This window comes from Solea solea, chromosome 5, assembly GCF_958295425.1.
Source record: "Solea solea chromosome 5, fSolSol10.1, whole genome shotgun sequence".
Classification (NCBI taxonomy): Eukaryota; Metazoa; Chordata; class Actinopteri; order Pleuronectiformes; family Soleidae; genus Solea; species Solea solea.
Window position 1 is genome coordinate 28790616 of NC_081138.1, and position 20803 is coordinate 28811418.

At 38.0% G+C, this 20803-nt stretch overlaps 1 protein-coding gene across 7 annotated transcripts in view; it reads right to left on the minus strand.

The window, feature by feature from the left end:
* LOC131459943 (LIM domain only protein 7-like) overlaps positions 1-16097 on the minus strand; it is a 36453-nt gene extending 20356 nt beyond the window's left edge. For 5 of the 7 annotated variants that reach the window (XM_058630121.1, XM_058630120.1, XM_058630117.1 and 2 more), the window contains exons 1-8: positions 16006-16097; positions 15687-15781; positions 9681-9751; positions 9259-9328; positions 7244-7350; positions 5170-5200; positions 696-809; positions 467-614 (exon numbers count right to left, since the gene is read on the minus strand). In XM_058630121.1, the coding sequence (XP_058486104.1) occupies positions 467-614; positions 696-809; positions 5170-5200; positions 7244-7350; positions 9259-9328; positions 9681-9751; positions 15687-15755 (610 nt within the window). In that variant the 5' untranslated portion in view covers positions 15756-15781; positions 16006-16097. Of the gene's footprint in view, positions 1-466; positions 615-695; positions 810-5169; positions 5201-7243; positions 7351-9258; positions 9329-9680; positions 9752-15686; positions 15955-16005 lie in introns of those variants that run through there. The other 2 variants (XM_058630118.1, XM_058630116.1) reach the window with 2 other exon arrangements.
* Between the last annotated feature and the right edge of the window lie 4706 nt (positions 16098-20803).

Genomic DNA, 20803 nt, shown 5'->3' on the forward strand with positions numbered 1-20803 from the left:
CTCTACATGAGGGTCGCGGGGGTAGCTGGCGCCAATCCCAGCTGACATGGGGCGAAAGGCAGGTCTGGACAGGAAGCCAGTTCATCGTGGGACAAACATATGGAGACGAGCGACACTTAGGCACTTCTTTAGAGAGTCCAGTTAAACCAGAAAACCCATGCGCAAATCAGGAGAACGTGCAAACTCCACACAGGAACTGGGATTCTAACAGGTGACCTTCTTGCTGTGCGGCAACAACGCTAGCCACTAATCCGCCACTACGTAGACTATGTGAGCTATATAACACACCACCATGGTCCAGCACAGACTTAAAAATAAAGATAAACAGAGCTGAAACAATTATTCGATTATTAAACGATTACTAAATGAATCGTCAACTACCTAACTACCTAACAGAAGGGGATTTCTGTTTTGGAAGTTTGTGCACCACAAACTTTTAAATAGTGTTAATGTTAATAAAAAATACCTTCACCGTTTGTCCGGAGTGTGTGGGAGTCCATGGCGTCACCGTCCACAGAGTTCTGTCTCCTGTAGCTCGGTCTCACGTGCTGGGGCTCCTCCCTCTCCTGGTGCCAGTCGTCTTTTATCAAAACGCTACTGCCCTCGTCCAGAGACTGGATTTTGAAGGGTTAATATCATAAAAAATAAAATAAAAGGATTACAAACTGTAAGAATAACCTAGAGGGGCAGCTCACCTTGCTCAAAGCCAACCCTAACAGTCCCTCAAAGGCCTTGAAGTTCAGCTGAGGACCACTGTAGGAGGAGTCGAGCTGAGCTTTGCGGCCCAACCAGTAGATCGTAATCAGAACCTGAGAGAGAATAAAGACAAAAAACATGGATGAAATGTGTTTAAACGTGCATTTAAAGCAATATTCTATCACATTTGTGATAGTATATAATAAGCAGCCCACAAGATGACAAAATCTACTCATTTTAACCTTGGGTTATAAACTAATATGCCCCAAAAAATTCACTCTAATCCGTCTTTATTTTAGTTAGTGTACTCGCAGTGAAAACACATTGAAGAAAAACATAAACTTCTTGACAGCAGGCCGTAAAACTCGATTTTCAATTTTAGTAAAATGATGCAAGACAAAAATGTAAAGAGCCCGCGCTTCAATGACTCGCATCTCTGGCTATAAATATCCAGAACACATGGTCAATCTAAATGTCAGCAGAAATGACAGCCGGCGTGACAGAACAAGACTCTTTTACGCCCTTCACTCCAAAAGTGACAACAAAGTGCTGCTGTGTGTGACACTGTCATTTCACAGGCTCTCCCCCGTCAGGGAGGGGCTGGACAAAGACGTCCATCTGTCAATCTGTCTATCTGTCTGTCTGGTGTTGTTACTTTTTTTCACTTAATAAGAAAAAATAAAGAAAAATGCATTGAGGAAATGTTTGACCGTTAACTCATCCAACCTCGCCTGAGAGGCACTGAGAGCACATATTAAGCTCATATTAAGACAAATTACAAAAAGGTAGAAATGGAAATATTCTGATAATCAAACACCTTTTCATGTCAGCATTATTTTCCAAGAGATCTAAAATGTCTACAAAAAATATATAAAAAAAAATAGTGCCCACTCAAAAAAAAACAAGGAATAAACCCAGGGATTACACAAAATAATCTGCAGATAAATATTTTAATTAATAAACCAAGTAGCTCTAAAGTAAACAGTTCCTGCCAGTTTTACTCACCGACTTTAGGACTTTATGCATCTGGTTCTTCATGTTGTGAATAAATAGAGAAATCCTGCACTTTTAACTTTTCAGGGACATTTTGTTTTCTTCAGTTAATCACATAGCGATACATAACGATATCTGTCCATCAATACATTGTACATTACATTAAATTACAGTATTGGTATCGCGGACCATTGTATCATAGCCTGTGATTTTCACCCCTAACTACAATTAGGAGCAGCGCATGAAGAGCAATGGGGATTGGGTACCTTGCTCAGGGGTACCACAGCCCTTTTTTTTTTTTTAAACCTGGACTCGAACCTGCAACTCTCCAGTAACTAGCCAAGTTCCCTTTCCACTAGGGATGTGTTTTGCTTTACACGCATTTCACAATTTTACCATTGGGTAAACCATTGTTTTAGGAATGTTCAATAATGTTCAAAATTGGCTTCTGTTGCTTTTTGTTATACAACTGTGTTGGTGAAAAGAGATCTTAATCTCAATGAGAGATTTGATGAATAAATACAAATAAAAGGATGATAATATGATGCACGTCTCTCACAGCATCAGCCACATGTGGCAGACCTCACCTCACACAGTCCACGGTACGGAATACGAGTGTGACGGCCACTCAGACTCACCTGTCAACCATTAGGGAAGACGGTGAGTAAAGACCTGTGAAATATCAGCCTCCAGTGGCATTTAGGATTTCATTATTGCAGCAACTTAAGCGTTTAAGACACGATTTATTTCTCATTTGCCTGGAGGCTGGGGATATATTTTTGATGGACTGCCCTTCTCCCTGACAGAGATGCAGCAGCCCATGTTGTCCGCAAACAATACGGTCTCAGACTTTCTTCATTTCTGTCTTAACAAAGTCAGCGGATTAAAAAAAAAAAAAAAAAAAAATCCCAAGTAGGAGCTGAAGGGGATTTTATAGCACAATGGAATCGAAAAATGAAATGAAATTTTGCTTTCGCATTATTCTTGATCAGTCTCTGAAGTGATTGGATTATTTAACATGTTTGATACAACCTGTGTAAACAACCAATAAGGACTCATTTCAGGTATCCTTCAGATCTGTGGTTTTGTTGTATGAGGTATTGACACAAGATTAGATTCTGTAACCCAACCTGGGACCCGGAAACCTGCTTGTTAACATGGCTGCCAGCTGGGACGGTGGGTAAAATAGATTTCAACCATTTAACAGGCTCACCTAAGCTTAGGTCACTCCCCTCACCAAAGTCCATAGAGGAATTGTATGATTTTACACCATGACACAGGAGATTGTTGATCCATTGGTGCCTCCATCAATCAGGTTCAAATGTATAATTTTGTGAATTTTTTGCAACCTTTGGTTCAGATTTAGCAAAGTGACACAAACTTATCAAACAAGGCAGCAGCAGCTTCTATGATGCTGCAAGCTAAAAAAAAAAAAATAAAAATACTGTTTTTTTCTCCATGGAGTTTGGTGTGAGCGAGTGTGAATGGTTTACAAACTTCCGTCTCTAGCCATAAAAGGCTGTCTAACAGTCAAATAAAGCAATTGAAATAATGTTACGATATAATAGACCTAAGCGGGCATATGTTTTGTAATGTTCTGTAATCTTTTTTAATGTTGCTAATGGTCGCTTTTTCCTTCTGTCCCTGCTAACAGCAAGTTTCCACATCCCAGGCTGCTTTCACAGGAATGGCACTCAGCAGCTTGCTCGCCAAAATCTGTGTTATTAACGTGTCAATAACTCATACAACCGAAACAACAAAAAATTTAACCATCCCTTTAAATACAAGGAAACGTGTTAATTACTCTACACTGGCTTTGCCAGGAAAAAAAAAAAAAAGTAGGGTGGATCTACACACACATATATATATATATATATATATATATATACATATATATACACATATATATATACATATATACATACACATACATACATATATACACATATATACACATATACATATATACACACACATATATACATATATATATTTTTAATTCTTCTACTTCTAAGTTACTTGTGATGCACTGTATGAATAACTCAGTTATAACTCTTTCAGTTATCTGCTTATTTGGTTGTGAAACCAGGATGAAGCTGTGGCTTCCGATGGACGGCAAATTGACCCTAATTGGTTAATTCAAAGAAAAATGCTCGAGCCATTTCAAAGAAAGAGCGCGTTGACAAACAGCCTCATTAACGAGTCCGAGTTATCGGCCACTGTGCGTTTTAAATGAGGCTTCCCAGATAACCAAATAAGCTCACGGTGCAGTGAAACATGTAAAATACCAGCAGTGCACACAAGCGTGTACAATAGTGCTCACATGTTCCAAACACACACACAGTTAAATGCAAAGACTATATAGGATGTAATGCCAGATTATTGAGTTACTATTACTCAATTTAAAAAAAATTAAAAAATAAAAAATAAATTGGTTACATTCCTGCCAGTTATTTTGCTTGCTTGGTAAATGATCAAGGAGAGCTTTGATTACTGTGTTTGACAGTTTCAACCGAGACTTGGTGCTGGTGGGATGTTGGTACCAAATACTGATTAATTGTGTTGATAACGAGATTGCATTTCTTTCATGTAGGAAAACTCATGTAAAACACCATGTACACCAACCTTTACTAGAAAATATTATTAAATATTAATTATGAGTGGGAATCTTTATAATTAAAGATAGGTCTATTATTTTCTCAATTAATCGAGTACTTGTTTGGTCCATAAAATGTTCCAGGAAATAGTTGTTTCCCAAACCTCGAAATGAAGCTGCCCTCTGCTAGCTGCCAATGAAAAGCCAGCACCGTCAACTATTCCCCAAGGTAGAAGTCACAAAGATCTCAGAAAAGTGGAAGAAGAGACGGCTTCTAAGTATATCACGTACAAGAAAAAACTCAATTTCGGGGAAAGGTGCACCCCGGGGTTTAGGGTTAGCATGGAGAAGAAGTGAGGTTAGGGCCAAAATGACCTGGTAAGGCCATATAACAAGTAAAAAAATGTCACGGTAAAGGGTAAATTTCGTAGGCGTTTACGGCTATATTATTCAGCTAAGTCCTTGGTTACTCCGGCCCTCAGTACGTTTCGGCTCCACAGCCCTCTGAAAATTCCTCAACCCTCTGCTAGCTGCTCTCTGCTCTCTGCTAGCTGCTCTCTGCTAGCAACCAGTGTGTTGAAGGGAACATTTATTTTGTGAAACACTGGCTGTGCCGTTGTTATCAGTGAAGCCATTATTTCAATTTAACACTTTTCCTTAATCTCTGGTGACACATTAAAGTCAGTTAATGTCTTGATACGATACGTTGCTTGCATATTTCACCTTTAACATTTGTGGTTCATTAAACAGATGAAGCAGAGGAGGATACAGTTGCATCACTCGTTGTCGAGAGCGGGAATAGGAAAAAATAATTGAATGACATTAAAAAAAATAAAATGACTTAAGAGGAAAATGAATGGAACTCTAATTCATGTCATACTTACATTTTTGAGTCTTCTGCTGCTTTCATCTCGCCTGAAATAAAAAAAAGGGAGCTAAACAAATCATGCTGGAATAAAAACAAGTGCAAATACTTCACTTTAAAGAAAAAAAAAAAGATGGAGAGCAGTGAGGAGAGAACACATTTTAAGACTTCTCATTTGCAATGCTCTACTAATCAGCTGCTTATCAGGGTTTCTGCGGAGCAGGCGATCAACTCGTAAAGCAGCAGCTTGTTAGGCAAAGTTCATATCTTCATAAATGCAAAGCAGCTATGACACTAATACAGGAACAATAAAGCTTTTACAGCACAGGCACTGTCGTTAAAATGCCTTGGTGTATGACTTCAATGCTACCAACGCGACAGACATAATATTTCATATATTATGGACTGTGTCAAAGTATTTTCACAACCGGCTTGAGACGACTTTTGCCTTGGTATATAATCCAGTTGGATGCAACCATTAGGACAGTAAAGTGGGGCCATAAAATGATGCACACAATAATAAAAATACCCATATATGCTGTGGCATTCAAACAATGACAACCTGGTATTACAGGGCTCAAAACAAAAAGAAAAATATATATATATATAAATACATTCCCCACACCATTACACCACCAGACTCAGCCTCGACACACCCAATGATGAAATGACTATACTTGAAGCTTCACAGCAGCAGTTAACAATCCCATGGCTGACGTCACGGTGGGTTTGCTACTTGGGTTTAAATTGTAGTCACTAGTGTGGCTGTTCTCCTCTGAATTCATAAACGGGGTGCTTATGTCGACAGATCCGCCAACAGTGTTGGAAGTAACGTGTTACAAAGTATCAAATTAAGAGTACTCAATGTCACAAGTCATCTAATCTTATGGACTACTGTAATTTGTATTTATACATATCTAAGACAGACTTAACAATGCAATACATTCAAGTCCAGTAACATATTCCAGGTTGAAGGAGCAGAATATAATAAAGGCATGGGAGGCACAGGCTATGACTAAACTGTGTGACATGTAGGAGGATAAATAATTTGGCAACAAACCAAGAATAGACGACTAAATAAGTCGCCTAAAATATAAGCCATGCTTTATATTTTACCAAGTGGAAACTTGTAAGGTAACGTTAGCGATTAAAACTTCTGATATCTATGAAAAATGTTAACATTGTCTTTTAATAGTTAGTCCTGAGGGTTCAATGTGGCCTAAAATGAAGAAGGCGTTTAATTTTCACCGTCAAGCGCAGAGAACTGCTGCATTTCTCTGAGAACAGGCTCAAATTCTAATTAAACAATAAATCCAATTCTATGTGTCACTAAAAATAAAGAACATCTGCAGACATCGACTCTAGAGCATCTTCGGCGGACAGCTTACTGGAAGTAATCGGGCTGAATTATTCTGATTAAATTACTTTTTAAAAATGAAATCCATCAATCTATCACCTTTTATTTTTAACAGTTTGTGTTTGTACATCTTTCTAATAGTTTAACAGTATAGATAATAGAAAGCGTGGTTGTGTCTGGTTAAGAAGGGTTTGTAAATTACGTGAAACTAACTAATAACCGGGCTAAAGCCGTCACTCCTGAGGAGTTTATGAAATTCCCATGACAAAAATCAAAGAAGGAGCATTAACTGACAGAAACAACTCCTGTAACCTTGAAGTTTTCCCAAACATGGAGAAAGTAGTAAAAGTATAAGAAATAAAAGTGAGTCTTTGGAAGGCACGTCCACGGGAAAGCCAACAATGATGCAACAAGTTAAATTTTAATTGCAGAAACATCATAACACAACTAATTACTTTTAAAAGTAACATTCTACACCATCTACCACTCACTTTACATAAATCTTTAACTTCTTCTGCATGACTTTATACATTGCACTGCTGCCATATGATTGAATATTTGAATAATGCATGAATAAAACCTGTATCTTTTATATGCACAGCGGGTATACAACACTATACATTCTAAAACCATCTAGAAACATCACCGAGGTGTGACACACTAGAGGTTCTCTGAGGTGTGAGAACCTGTAGCATGAGGACAACTGTCAACAACTGTCCACCTGACGTGACAGTACCTGAGTGTGACACGAGTGGACAGGTCTTGCAGGTCTCCAGGATGAAAAAGCTTGGACTCGTTCAGTCCCAGTTTCCCGCAGGCTTTCAGGAACACGCTTACGTTATCCTGGAGAATTTAAATGCCAGAAAAAGAATGAAAGTGAGAGGGTTAGTGATAATGAGATGCAAGCAAACCTCACACTTTTCCTACATGCATTAGCAGATGTACAACAGGGGAACACTGTTAGCAACTATTCGGTTGAATGCTTGCAACAAAGTTTCACTCTCATACTTTCATGTCCTGTCAAGCATGTGCTCTGTCACATCCAGGGTGTCAATGTCGCGATTTGCTGTTCATCAGCTGGTCACATCTGCCCTAAAGAGTACTGAGATGTGCCCAACTCATTAGCAAATCATCACGTTGAAGTGTTTTTAAAAACGTGTCATTATTTTTTAATTTAAATGTTAAATATACTTTTGCCAAGTTATGAACAAAGGTGATAAAATTCTAATTGTTGATAATTGTCCGTTAAGTCGTCACGCTTACTTTACCTATCTCTAATGGGAGCCGAACAGTATAATTTCGCGAGGTGGCTGCTGCAGATCTAACACCCTCTCCTTATATTAACTCATGCCAGTCCTTTGATTAAAATACAAATGATCTTATTTACCATTTGTAGAGGTTAACTATACAACATCAATGTTTATTGACAGTATTGATTATTTTTATTGTTGTTTTATTATCCGATTAGGCAACTAATCGTTTCAATAATCGACAACAAGCCGTCTATCAAAATAGTCGTGAAATAGCCTTTAAAAACCACAAAAAGGGCACAAATGTTCTCACTGACCCTGAAATCAAAAGAGCAGGCAGCAGATTTCATCACCTACGGCAAATGAATACAGAAAGTTTAAGATAAAGTCTGCAGTGGAGAAATTTTTCCTGTTGTTCCTTTGCCGTTCTCCACTGCTGATCTAGAGCAGACTTTCTTCTCTCCATCTCTGCCTGTTGCCGACATGCTAAAATTAACCAAGTAGTGTCAATATTTATAAAAAAATAAAACAGACATTGGGACACTTCTATACGTGAACGTGTTTGTGCATGAACGCAGTCCAACGCTGGGTGTAAGCACGTCGATATTTTGGGAGAAGCTGGCAACCCTGCTTATGCAATGTTTTCAAACTGGTTATTGCAGCAACCACCACTTCTAGTACACATTTTACAACACATCACGTTCAAAATTGACTGAGTCTGATTTAATGCCGAGTAAAAGCCAGTTTCCTTAAAAAAAATTTTTTTAAAAAACACCAATCAGCACTTTTTAAGTTAGCAGCTTGCCGAGATTTCTCCCATCTGCCACATCAGATCTCTAATGACGACGCCACCCAGGGAGCAACAATCAAAGTCTAACCTTTCAAACCACTTCAAACGGCATGTTCATACACGCGTCAATATACTGTAGAGACCCATGTTACATGTCAGTAGTCGTGTAGAGAAAGGAAAAGACATTTAGTGTTGGCAGTCAAGTTAAACATGCAAAATAAACGGTAAGGAACTCTGAGCCGTCAAAGTAATTCTCTGTGGCGTGTGCATCTCACACCCACCACTGGTGAGCTCTGTCCATTTATTCATTGCTGCCCCCCCGATAGGTTGAAATCGATTTTTCTCTGCTCTTGCTTTGGGCAATGTCGGCAATTATACTTATATGAAGCTCATGGGAACACAGCCCGAAGGAAGAAAATATACATTTGCATTTGAATTTAGGCCCAATAATAACAATAATAATAATAATAATAATAATAATAATAATAATAATAATAATAATAATAATAACAGTGATTAAAAAAAAGGTGGATTGTGGCAGTGAAATGCAGTTTCAGGATCACAACATTGTTACTCGGCAGCTTTGACAGGAAACCACATGATGCATTCAAACTTCCTGGCTAGCAGGTGTCATATTGTCTTACACGGTGCTTATCCTCATTTCACAGACAGACAGACAGAAGTAAAAAACTGTTTATATTAAAAACTCACCAGGCCAGCGATGGGTGTAGAAAGTCTATTCACTTTCTTAATGATGCCAGGTTTCAAATGGTTGATCAGACTGTAAGCCAAAACAACAAATAAACAAATCATTCAGATTACAATCCCAATTCCACAAGGAAGGCAAAGAAAATGGAGCTGAACAACATCCTGAACGTCTTCCAATGAGAGGAATGCAACAACAGAAAATATTCATCAGCTTATAAACCACTTTAACTGCATCTTGGACAGAGAGCTTTATGGAAACTCAGATTGTCAATTACATCAAAATTGAACTCCTGGAATATGTTGTTATGAGCAAAAATGTAGGGATACAAGTGAATCTCCGGAGTGCAGCTTCCCATTAAACCCGACTGTAATTTAGCCTGTATGTAGTTCTCGGGAATGAAAGTGTGACTTTGTAAATAACTCACTCGCAAAGCAGGACTCCAGTCTCTAAGGCAGCTCGAAAGTCACTGCAACCAAACAACTTTCCAGTCACCTCCTAAAAAAAAATAAGAAGAAACTGTGAAGTGAAGAAAATAACACTTTTTTTTAATTAACAGGTGTGTTCACAGGTTCTCCCCCCCCCCCCCCCCCCCCCCCATCTCCCATCAATATTCAGAGTTAGTCCCTCAGCTGCTTTTAGAAAGACAAAGATATAGAAACCAACACAGTCTTTAACAGATGTAGCTGGGAAATAATTACAGCTCTTCCTATGTGGCCATGAAGGTAACAAGTAGGATGTCTAATTTCATGCAGGTTTATGGTCTGGCAGAGACTATAACTAACATTTGCATGTGGATACATCAGCAATGCAAGGGGATCCGCAGCCACTACAGCCGGTGTCGGAAGACCACTAACAAGCCGAGTTTATTTCAAACATAAAAAATAAAAAATGATCACAACACAAGGCAGAAACACTGACAATAAATTAAAAAAACAGAAACTGCAGAGTGGCTGACACAGTATTAAAAGTAACTTTTAAATTGACTATTTGAAGACTTGAGTTATACCTTTATACAAAAGGCACACAAATATATGGTACATACAAACATGGTATTATGTACATATTTTAACCCATACTGCAAGTTTGCCATGCTTCTGTAGTCCTGTGTGAAACATTTAGGAGGGTTTACTTGGAGAATTGGAACATACTACCCAAGTAATAGGGGGGGGGAAATCACAGGACACCCATTATCCAGCTGTAAACTCACTCTTCTTTGACCTGGTATCTTCCACCCAAATTTCCCCTCATTCATTTGAGCAGTGACGCCCAGGGAGTGAAACTAGCAGGGACTGTTTACTTTAGAGCGCCTTCATTTTTTAATTAAAATATCGACATTTGCCATGGCGTATCGTTTATCGTGCTGCACGAGGACGGACGACGATTTATCACCAAACTGATATTGTGACCCAACCGTGTTTCCATCATTGTACAGTCTGGTTTGGAACAGTAAAGCCCTCAGTGCTGCTTGTGTTCCAATTGAGAACAGTACCATTACTTGGTAGGAGATACGTAGCGTGACGTTGTGCCGGTGCGACAACAACATTAAATGCGACATGAGACAACAATGGAGGACATCCAACGGCTCCTTTTAGTGTCCGTTTGTCTCAACGAGACGTCAAACTTCGTATGAGAATAGACAGTAACCCAATCCGGTGGAGCTGTTCTAGCTCCACCCTGACCACATCGTACCATTTTACTCTGGTACCCCAAGGGTCGGGAAGGGTACCAAAAATGGAACAGTTAGGGTTGGTAATTTTGGTACTATTCCAAATGGAATCACAAAAAAATATGTAGCGTATTAACCGAACGGTTCCACTCAGTGTAAACACAATCTGCAATCTCACCATTAGATGTCACTAATTCTTGTATACTATACATATTTAAATCAATATAGTTATGAGTTTGTCAAAAATTGCTCTGACAGATTTGCCAACTATTGCACAAAAAGCCGCCATTCACAACACTAATGCTTGATAAAAGCAACAAATATATTTTAGACAATCATCTCCTCAAACCATCAACAAATGTTTTGATCAAAACAAAGATTCTATGTGTAAGCAATGAGGCCAGAGAGCTTTGTAATGAGGACACAGCAATGGGGCTATTGAGGTTCAGCTTCATAACCAGCCATGGGCCCCAAAAGACTATTCCTCTCACTAATTAGTCCCCACAGGAATCCACACAATCACAATTCATTGCCGCCGGATGGAGCTGGGCATGGAGCAGACGCTTCTCAAAAGGAACGGGGCAAACAAAGCAAAGCCAGTTCGACAACATAACAAAAAACTGTGATGGAAGTTTGTGTGTGTTCCACAGCACCAATCTTTAATTGGTTAATCTCAAACAGTTTCCATGTAGAAACCCCAGATTCAGTGGATTACATCCAAGTATGACTTACAAACTCCTCCACACAACATGTTCAACGGGGTTTCTCAAACCTAATATGGTCAAACATGACAAGAGACGCAACGATTTGATTTTTGATGACCAAGCAATTTGTTGTGTTTACATTATTTTTTAAAAGATTACATCTTTTCTCTGCCACTCTTTAGATTACATTGTGTGCAGACAGCTCACAATTTAGACTTTAAAAGGCATCAACTTGGGCTCCAAGAAACTATAACCGTTTTAATTCCTAGTCTTTTTTACGAAAACAGAGAAAATGATTAACTGAGGAATTGTTAAAGCTGCAGTGTGTAACTTCTGGTGTTTCGGTTGTCGTTATTCTGCCTCTGTTTGGTCTCAATGAGCAGAAGTGATGTCACGTTTGTGTGCTATGTCTATCTGAAAACAGCGTCTATCAAGCAAAACTATCAGTCTTGACTGAGGGAGCGATTGTGTGTATGCAGCAGCAGTCAGGGACAAGCACCATTTATGCCATCAAACATCTTCTTTCTTTTTTTTTTAAAGCAGGAGAATTCACTACTACGGCTGAAACAATTACTTAATTACTACATTAACGGTCAACTATTTTGACAATTGATTAATCGGTTTGAATATTTTTAAGGAATTAAACAAGTTTTCAGATTTTCCAGTTTCTTTCCTCCATATAACAAAGAAATTATCAAAACAGAATAGTTGGTCAAGTAATGGACAAAACAGGACATTTGAGAACACTGACATTTTATGGACGATTACTCGATTGATTAAATAATCGTTAGCTGCAGCTCTACCGGCGACACAACCCTAGTACGTAAGTAGTACGGAGTTGTGAGGCTTAATCAGGATTGTGCAAACTCATTTGTTTCAAACAGTTTGAATCCAATGGATATTTGTTTATAGGTTAAGTCAAGTGTATAAGTTATACACTGCAGCTTTAAATAAAAAAAAAATTGCACTAACTACAATTTCATCTCGTTACAATGGTGATGGAGGACTGTTGTGAAGCAGAGGAACACCTCTTCACTTCTGCGCCCGTTTCGCCACAAAATAAAATGGCCTCTTTGCACAATCCATTTTTATTTCTGCCGGAGACCAGCGGCCGCTGAGCGAACATTTATATGCAATTGCTGCTGATACTGTGCTAATGATAAACACCAACATTCGCAGGACACTTTAATGTATGAAGGCTTATTATACTCCAATCTGTAACGCAGAATATTAGTGCCAACACATTCCAAGTTTATGACACCATTTAGCATATCCTTAAAATCGTACACAAACACAAACACACACACACAATCATTCACTGGTGCAGAAAACTAGATGGGTAAAAATTGGCAAGGGCGAACTGCCAAGTGAGCGCTGTACACAATTCTCACAATGATCCACTCAGACACAATTGACAGTAATGGTCCCATTAAGACTTGGTCAACATTCGGTGCCAATGGTCTACAAGTTGTATTCATTTGTTATGATTGAAGGATTATAGTTTTCTACACAGCCTGGACAGGAGCAGCCACTGAAATACGAGAGAGTGTGCTGCTTAAAAACCACATCCTCAACAGCGCAAGCCTGGCAGAAAAAAAACAACAGAAAAACCTGCCGATATGTCACATGACCAAGTAAACATGTGCCAAGAGAGGTAGTGCTGTGGTACAGAGCGAGCCAAACACACGGTTACTCATATCTTTTGCTTTCTCCCCTCAACATTGCCTAATTATCTGCCTCCGAGGTTTCTGTGTTCACACCTGGGATTAAAATGACCACATTCAAATCTGAATCTCTTTTCTTCCCCACCTCCTTTAATCAAATACACACCAACATCACATCCGTTCACGTGGACAACAAAGATGATTTTTAGCGGGTGCGACTGTGGAGATGTGTCTGATATCAACGTAATTGTGTGTGTGCTGTGGCTGCTTTTACACTGCATGATGTGTATGAACCAATTCTGATCTAATTCTCTCATTCTGTGGCACAAATTCAGGGGAAAAAAAGGCAGATGAATTCCGATATTGTCAAGTCGATTTCAAGCCAAATTGTGTTTGGAAATAATATATGAATATTAAATATATATTATATATGCTATAAATCAGATGTGTGTATTTGTGTCTCCGTCATTTAAGAGGACAAATAAGATATTTCCCTGTCAATGCGACCTTTAACCAAGCCCACCCAATCAGTTGTCTCCCCAAGTGTTAACCGATGTAAATGCATTTTTCAGATAATGGGTCACTTTTAAAAGACACCAGCTATGCTTAAATGGACAATAAGTAATCAGAATTATTACTTAATTAAAGCCTGATGGGAATAAATGTGTGTCATGAAAACATGCAAATCTGAAAACTCCTATACAGCCTATTCGGTAACAAATTTCCTTCCAAACGTTTACATAAACAGTCGATCTGATCATGACTTCCTGGTTTGGTGCAATTACACGTCTGATCCATGTCAACGTGACATATTTCCATTGTGTTACTTATGTATTTTAGTTCTAAAAAAAAAAAGATAATGAACAGACACAGAAGAGGAGGAAAATGAGACAAATAGCAGACAGCGAGGGGGACAACTGGACACGTGCAGCGTTTGTTTACTGCAGAAGTGAAGCTGCTGCTTCGACTTCTGGGGAATTAGACAATACGAGTTGGTGAATAAGCCCTGTGAGTCATGCAGGGAAATCTATTTTTTCTGAATAATCAGATGGCAAGCGCCCCTTACCTGAGGCTGGTCAATATATCATCCCCAAATAAATTTCCAAAACATTCTTAAGGCTTTTTACTTAAAATCTAACAAATAACATAGATAAAATGAACGTTTAATTATGTACACCTTTTGCTCTTGGCACGATTTATATTACAAATGTGGTCACAATATTTTGTCATATTTGAAAAAGTGTTCGGAACGGTGTCTGTGAAGGTTCCTCAGTATCAGCCGAGTCATTAAAGACGAGCATCAGCATGATAATGTTTGAGAACTTATCCCCAAACCTTATAGTTGTTGTTGTTTTTTTGGCCCACAAACCAGAGAAATTCAATTCATTATCATAGATAATGGGCATTCACCATTTGTTGGAGCAAGAAGTTAAATATGACTGAACAGTAGGGCAGTACAATTTGGAGAAAATATCAAATGGTAATTCTTCTGACTATGATTATGGTTTGATTTTCACACGTGGGCCCACACAAAAAAAAAGTTATATCCGGCCAAAAGTTAAAAGCTCAATGTTATGATATAAGAATCATAACAGAAAAGGTATCTTGGAATGTCATGTTTTTAAACCAAGGTAGTGGAAATCTGAATATTTTTCGGAGACGAACGCTATACAGAATTAGTCATTTTTGCACACACACAAATGTGTGATAGTGAATTTGACCTCTGCATTTAACCCATTAATAGCATTTAACTAGTTAAAAATACTTTTATTTTTTTAATTTGTCATTAGAAAGGAAATGTGACCATGAGGTTAAAGGTCACATTTTGTATGTATTTTTACAGCACTTTTGCAATGTAAATAAGGGTTTAATGATTAAAACAAGATTTCCGATTGTTTAAGCTTCTTAAATGTGAATATTTTCTTAATTTCTTTGATCTGGATAACAGAGAAATCATTAAAAGTTAATCATTTTGGTTTGTGGACAAAACAAGACATTTGAGAACATCATCATTTCCAGGTTTGACGAACACCGATCAACATTTTTTAAGGTTTTCTGATATATTATGGACCAAACGATTAATCGAGAAAATAATCGATAGATTAATCGATTATGAAAATAATCGTTAGTTGCAGCTCTACTTAAATGTACTTAAGGGTCTTGCCTTGTCCACAAACCAAAAGAAATCACTTGATTAACCATTCTCAACATAGTTGACAATTCATTTAATCAGGATTAATCGATGCAGCCCTAAATTGTTCAGCACTAAAGGGCAGATTTGCAGGTGTTTGAAGGAAATAAAACACAACAAACAGGCCAACAGAGATTATTAAACACACACACACACACACACACACACACACAGAAAGGGAGAGGAGAAATGAAAGTTATCAAACCTGAATCCAGCGTTGAGCCTCGGTGAAAGCGTCTGCACAGCTGACACTGGTCTGCTGGCGCCACTCCATCTTTATCCTCTCAACAACAAGCCAAACTGTGGTGGAAGGACAGTGAACGTCAACGCGCTGTTAATCTCATTAATTATGGCGAACAGCTGCAGGTCAGCTCACCGTGAGCCAAACAGAACGACAAACAAGTGTCAACAAACACAACAACACGTGTAATTTACTTTAGAAAACATTAATACAAGTGTTTTCTACACAATTGGCAGCAGAGGAAGCGTGTTCAACTACCGTGTGTGTGTGTGTGGCTACTCACCGGTCTCCTCCACTGATTGTCAACGGTTGTGTGTGTGTGTGTGTGCGCGCGCGCGCTTCAGCCGCGAACTTCTTCTTCTCCAGCATCACTTCCGCTCATTTGGTTCAAGTGCAACAGAGAAATGTTTCCTCCCACTTTGAAGCTTCAAGTAAAGTTTTTCATAATGAAGTGCGAGAGTAACGTCGACCCCCTGCTGGACCATTGAGGAATTACAGGTGTCCTGCAGTCTTCTTGCAGAGGTGGATACTCAAGTAAAAGTACCTCTATATTGATAAAGTTTTACTTCAGTACAAGTAAAATTACTGGTATTAAAGTGTACTTAAGTTAGAGTAAATAAAAAGTAGCTTGTTTAAAATTTACTCTTTACTCTAGGACTAGTAAAAGTTAGTCCTCTGTATCAATATTTTCTCAGGTGTTTGAGAGCCTCTATTTTACACAATTGGAGAAAATGAGTGAATGCCAAAATGTTATGTTGCTAAATTAAATCTAATTATATTAACCAAGATGAAAGCATTACCTGTAGATGTTTTTGTTTTTCTGTGTAAGAAAGTACGGAAAAGTGCCGAAACAAATCAACATAAACAAAAAATTAAATTAAATTAAAAGAGTCAGACATGTTTTTGTTTATTTGTATAATTTACAGTATGAGAAAGAAAATACAATAAAATGCCAGAAGCAATTTGTTCCATGTGGCGCCCAAAACACATTAAAATAAAAAAGGATTGGATTCAGTTCAGCTCAATTCAAGTCAATAAAAGAAAATGTAAGAAAATCATGAATAAACAAATCATCTAAAAAAAGTGTTTAAACATTCAACAATTCACACAATAATGCGTTGTGTTGTTTTATGCAGGACAAGGACGTCATATGTGCCAGATGACCGCAGTCGTACACTCCAATCTCACATTTAAATAGCAAAACACACTGGTGCCCTTGGTGACTTAGTTCCCTTAACCTATTGTTGTTTGTCTTATATTCAGTGGTCCTTTACTAACTTAAGTTCCTCTCCTTGTTGTTGTTTATTCCTCTGATTTGACCCAGGAGCTTCCACCACAGTGTTTGAATTATAAATAACGTATTAACCTCAGGCTGCCGGGGCATTAACATTGCAAATATGTGAAATTACAGGCCCAAGAAAAGAGATATGTAAAATAATCCACATTTTTTTCCCTCCCCTTCTTTGTTCTTCCTGTTAAAGACATCAGCAGCACATGCAGAAATGGGATGACGCGTTTCAAGGGCAGGTCTCCACACTCCCGTGCCTTTGATACTCAAGAGATGAAGGATGACAATTTCATTTTCGCGACATGAAACGCATACATTTTCTTGCACATTTGAAAGGAAAGTGCAATGATAATCAGGTGGGTTTAAACGCCGTCTTCGTCCTGTATTACAACACGTGTTTAGTCCAATCCAATTTCCTGTGAAATGCCCAAGGAGGTGCACTGTGGGTGATACAAGGGGGCTGTGATGGAATCACAGAATTTTAAAGTAAAATGAGGCGCAGAGGCGTAGGACACGGCAGCACATCTAATGAGATGCCCATTAAAAACACAAAGGAATTGTGGGAATCAATAATCCTCACACGTCATCTGCTCATTCACCAAATGAGGCAAATTAAAAGATAATTTCCTGCGCTATTATGACTCCGGCAGAACAAAGGGCCATTGTAATTTTCTTCATTCAGTCCTTAATTCTCTGGTTCTCCTCTGAAAGTAACAAACAATAATGAGTGTCAGCAGTGTTGAAAACATTTTTTAATCGAGCCAGTTAACGCAGCGTGTACAAAACACCTTTAAATCCACACACACGCATACCTGTCTTTGACATGAGTCCATTCACCTCTGGGGTAAGAAACAAGTTTTTATAGTTCATGAATGTCTGTAATTCTTCTTCATGTAAGTGTACGTGACAATGAGCCGCCACTGCTGTAAATAACAACTGGAAATCTGGAATACCTCTGACACGGAGACAAGATTAATGGACGTGTCTCATACTGTAGCATCAGTGAGAAACTAATGTATGCTGTGAGGCAGGGCTTTCAAATTCTATTGACCAATGTGGGGGGGGGGCCAATGAGTGTCCAGTGTGGTCATATGGGGACCCGTCATGTGAGATCACAATATTCCATCATGATAACGCAATAACAGTACATAGAAAGATCATATTATGTGCAAATACCAGTCTTGTATAAAGTACCTAAAAGGGATACTTACAAGTATCTTACCAGAAAATGACTTTGGTAGAAGTTTTTTTTAATAATATTACTTAAGTAAAAGCCTTGTAGTATGTTAATGAATAAGTGTATATATGTCTGTTTATTTGTACATGCGTAAGTATGTGTACAATTAAGTGTATCTCCATGTGTGAGGGTGATACATGAGACATTTTTTTGCATTCTCGACACCAGCTTTCATCAAAAACCGAAAAAGAATACCTTGATAAATTGAAACAGAATTCACTGTGGCGTCAAAGCGCAAAGAAAAGATTCTGTTCACTGTCTGTGGTGCTTGATAATTATGTAGTAGCAGTTAATCCCTGACATCCTCTGACTCTGTGTGTGTGTGTGTGTGTGTGTGTGTGTGTGTGTGTGAGAGAGAGACCACGACTGCAGCTCCCTTCCGCTCCATGGAAACGGCGCTCCGCAGTCTCTGCACATGCAAAGCTAATTGATCCTAATTGATCTCGAAACTGAAGAGTGGCGCACTTGAGGAAACAGACTGATACTCATCATCTTTATTACAGAAATGAGGCTCGCTGCACACACACACACACACACACACACTGATCCACGACTGATTAGAGCAGGAATATGATTAGTCCCAAGTATAAACAACTCGTACTCCACAATCATACAAACAATATTAGCATGGATGCAGATAGATAGATAGATAGATAGATAGATAGATAGATAGATAGATAGATAGATAGATAGATAGATAGATAACTTTAACCAAACTGATAGATAGATAGATAGATAGATAGATAGATAGATAGATAGATAGATAACTTTAACCTAACTGATAGATAGATAGATAGATAGATAGATAAATAGATAACTTTAACTTTAACCTAACTGATAGATAGATAGATAGATAGATAGATAGATAGATAGATAGATAGATAGATAGATAACTTTAACCTAACTGATAGATAGATAGATGGATAGATAGATAGATAACTTTAACCTAACTGATAGATAGATAGATAGATAGATAACTTCAACCTTACTGATAGATAGATAGATAGATAGATAGATAGATAACTTTAACCTAACTGATAGATAGATAGATAGATAGATAGATAGATAGATAGATAGATAGATAACTTTAACCTAACTGATAGATAGATAGATAGATAGATAGATAGATAGATAGATAGATAGATAGATAGATAACTTCAACCTTACTGATAGATAGATAGATAGATAGATAGATAGATAGATAGATAGATAGATAGATAACTTTAACCTAACTGATAGATAGATAGATGGATAGATAGATAGATAGATAGATAACTTTAACCTAACTGATAGATAGATAGATAGATAGATAACTTCAACCTTACTGATAGATAGATAGATAGATAGATAACTTCAACCTTACTGATAGATAGATAGATAGATAGATAGATAGATAGATAACTTTAACCTAACTGATAGATAGATAGATAGATAGATAGATAGATAGATAGATAACTTCAACCTTACTGATAGATAGATAGATAGATAGATAGATAACTTCAACCTTACTGATAGATAGATAGATAGATAGATAGATAACTTTAACCTAACTGATAGATAGATAGATGGATAGATAGATAGATAGATAGATAGATAACTTTAACCTAACTGATAGATAGATAGATAGATAGATAGATAGATAGATAACTTCAACCTTACTGATAGATAGATAGATAGATAGAAAGATAACTTCAACCTTACTGATAGATAGATAGATAGATAGATAGATAGATAGATAGATAGATAGATAACTTTAACCTAACTGATAGATAGATAGATAGATAGATAGATAGATAGATAACTTCAACCTTACTGATAGATAGATAGATAGATAGATAGATAACTTTAACCTAACTGATAGATAGATAGATAGATAGATAGATAGATAGATAGTACAGTATATGTGGTCATTTTCACACTGTCAGAGCTGAAGAACAACATGTTGCAGTTACCAGAGATGACCAGTAGGTGCTGCTGTAACTGTTCAGGTTGGTGGAGGTTTGATGACTGATGGTGCTGCTGCGTCAGGAGACGGTGTGGACACACAAGTGGACAGAGACGACGACTGCCCTTCACAAAAGCAGCCGTTTCCCATATTCTCCTGCCCCACCCCACCCCACCCGAAAACAATTACCCTTCCCTCCGTTGCTGATGAGTCAGTCCAGTGTGAAGCTGCTCAGTTTCCAGTTACATCCACTATCATTGCATGATTATCAGCAGCTACATCAACAGCTCATCTGCTCTCCATTATTTTCCAGATAGAATTAGAAACGAAAGCCCAAAATAAACCCTCTTCACATTGTAAAAAGATACGTTTGAGACAAACTCTGTGTCTGACGTTCCATCTTAGCAATTTAGATTTAGATCTAATCAATACATACGGGGGTATTCTCAGCATTAATACTACGTTCTGTTCACATTTAACTTTAAAATGCCATGAACAAGTTTTTGTGACATTAAAACTGACGCCCTCATGGGGGAAAAAAAAAACGCAGCTCGCTAAAGTGTCCTCATGAGTCACAAGCCATGGTTTTGAATGGAGGCCAGATGAGGTCA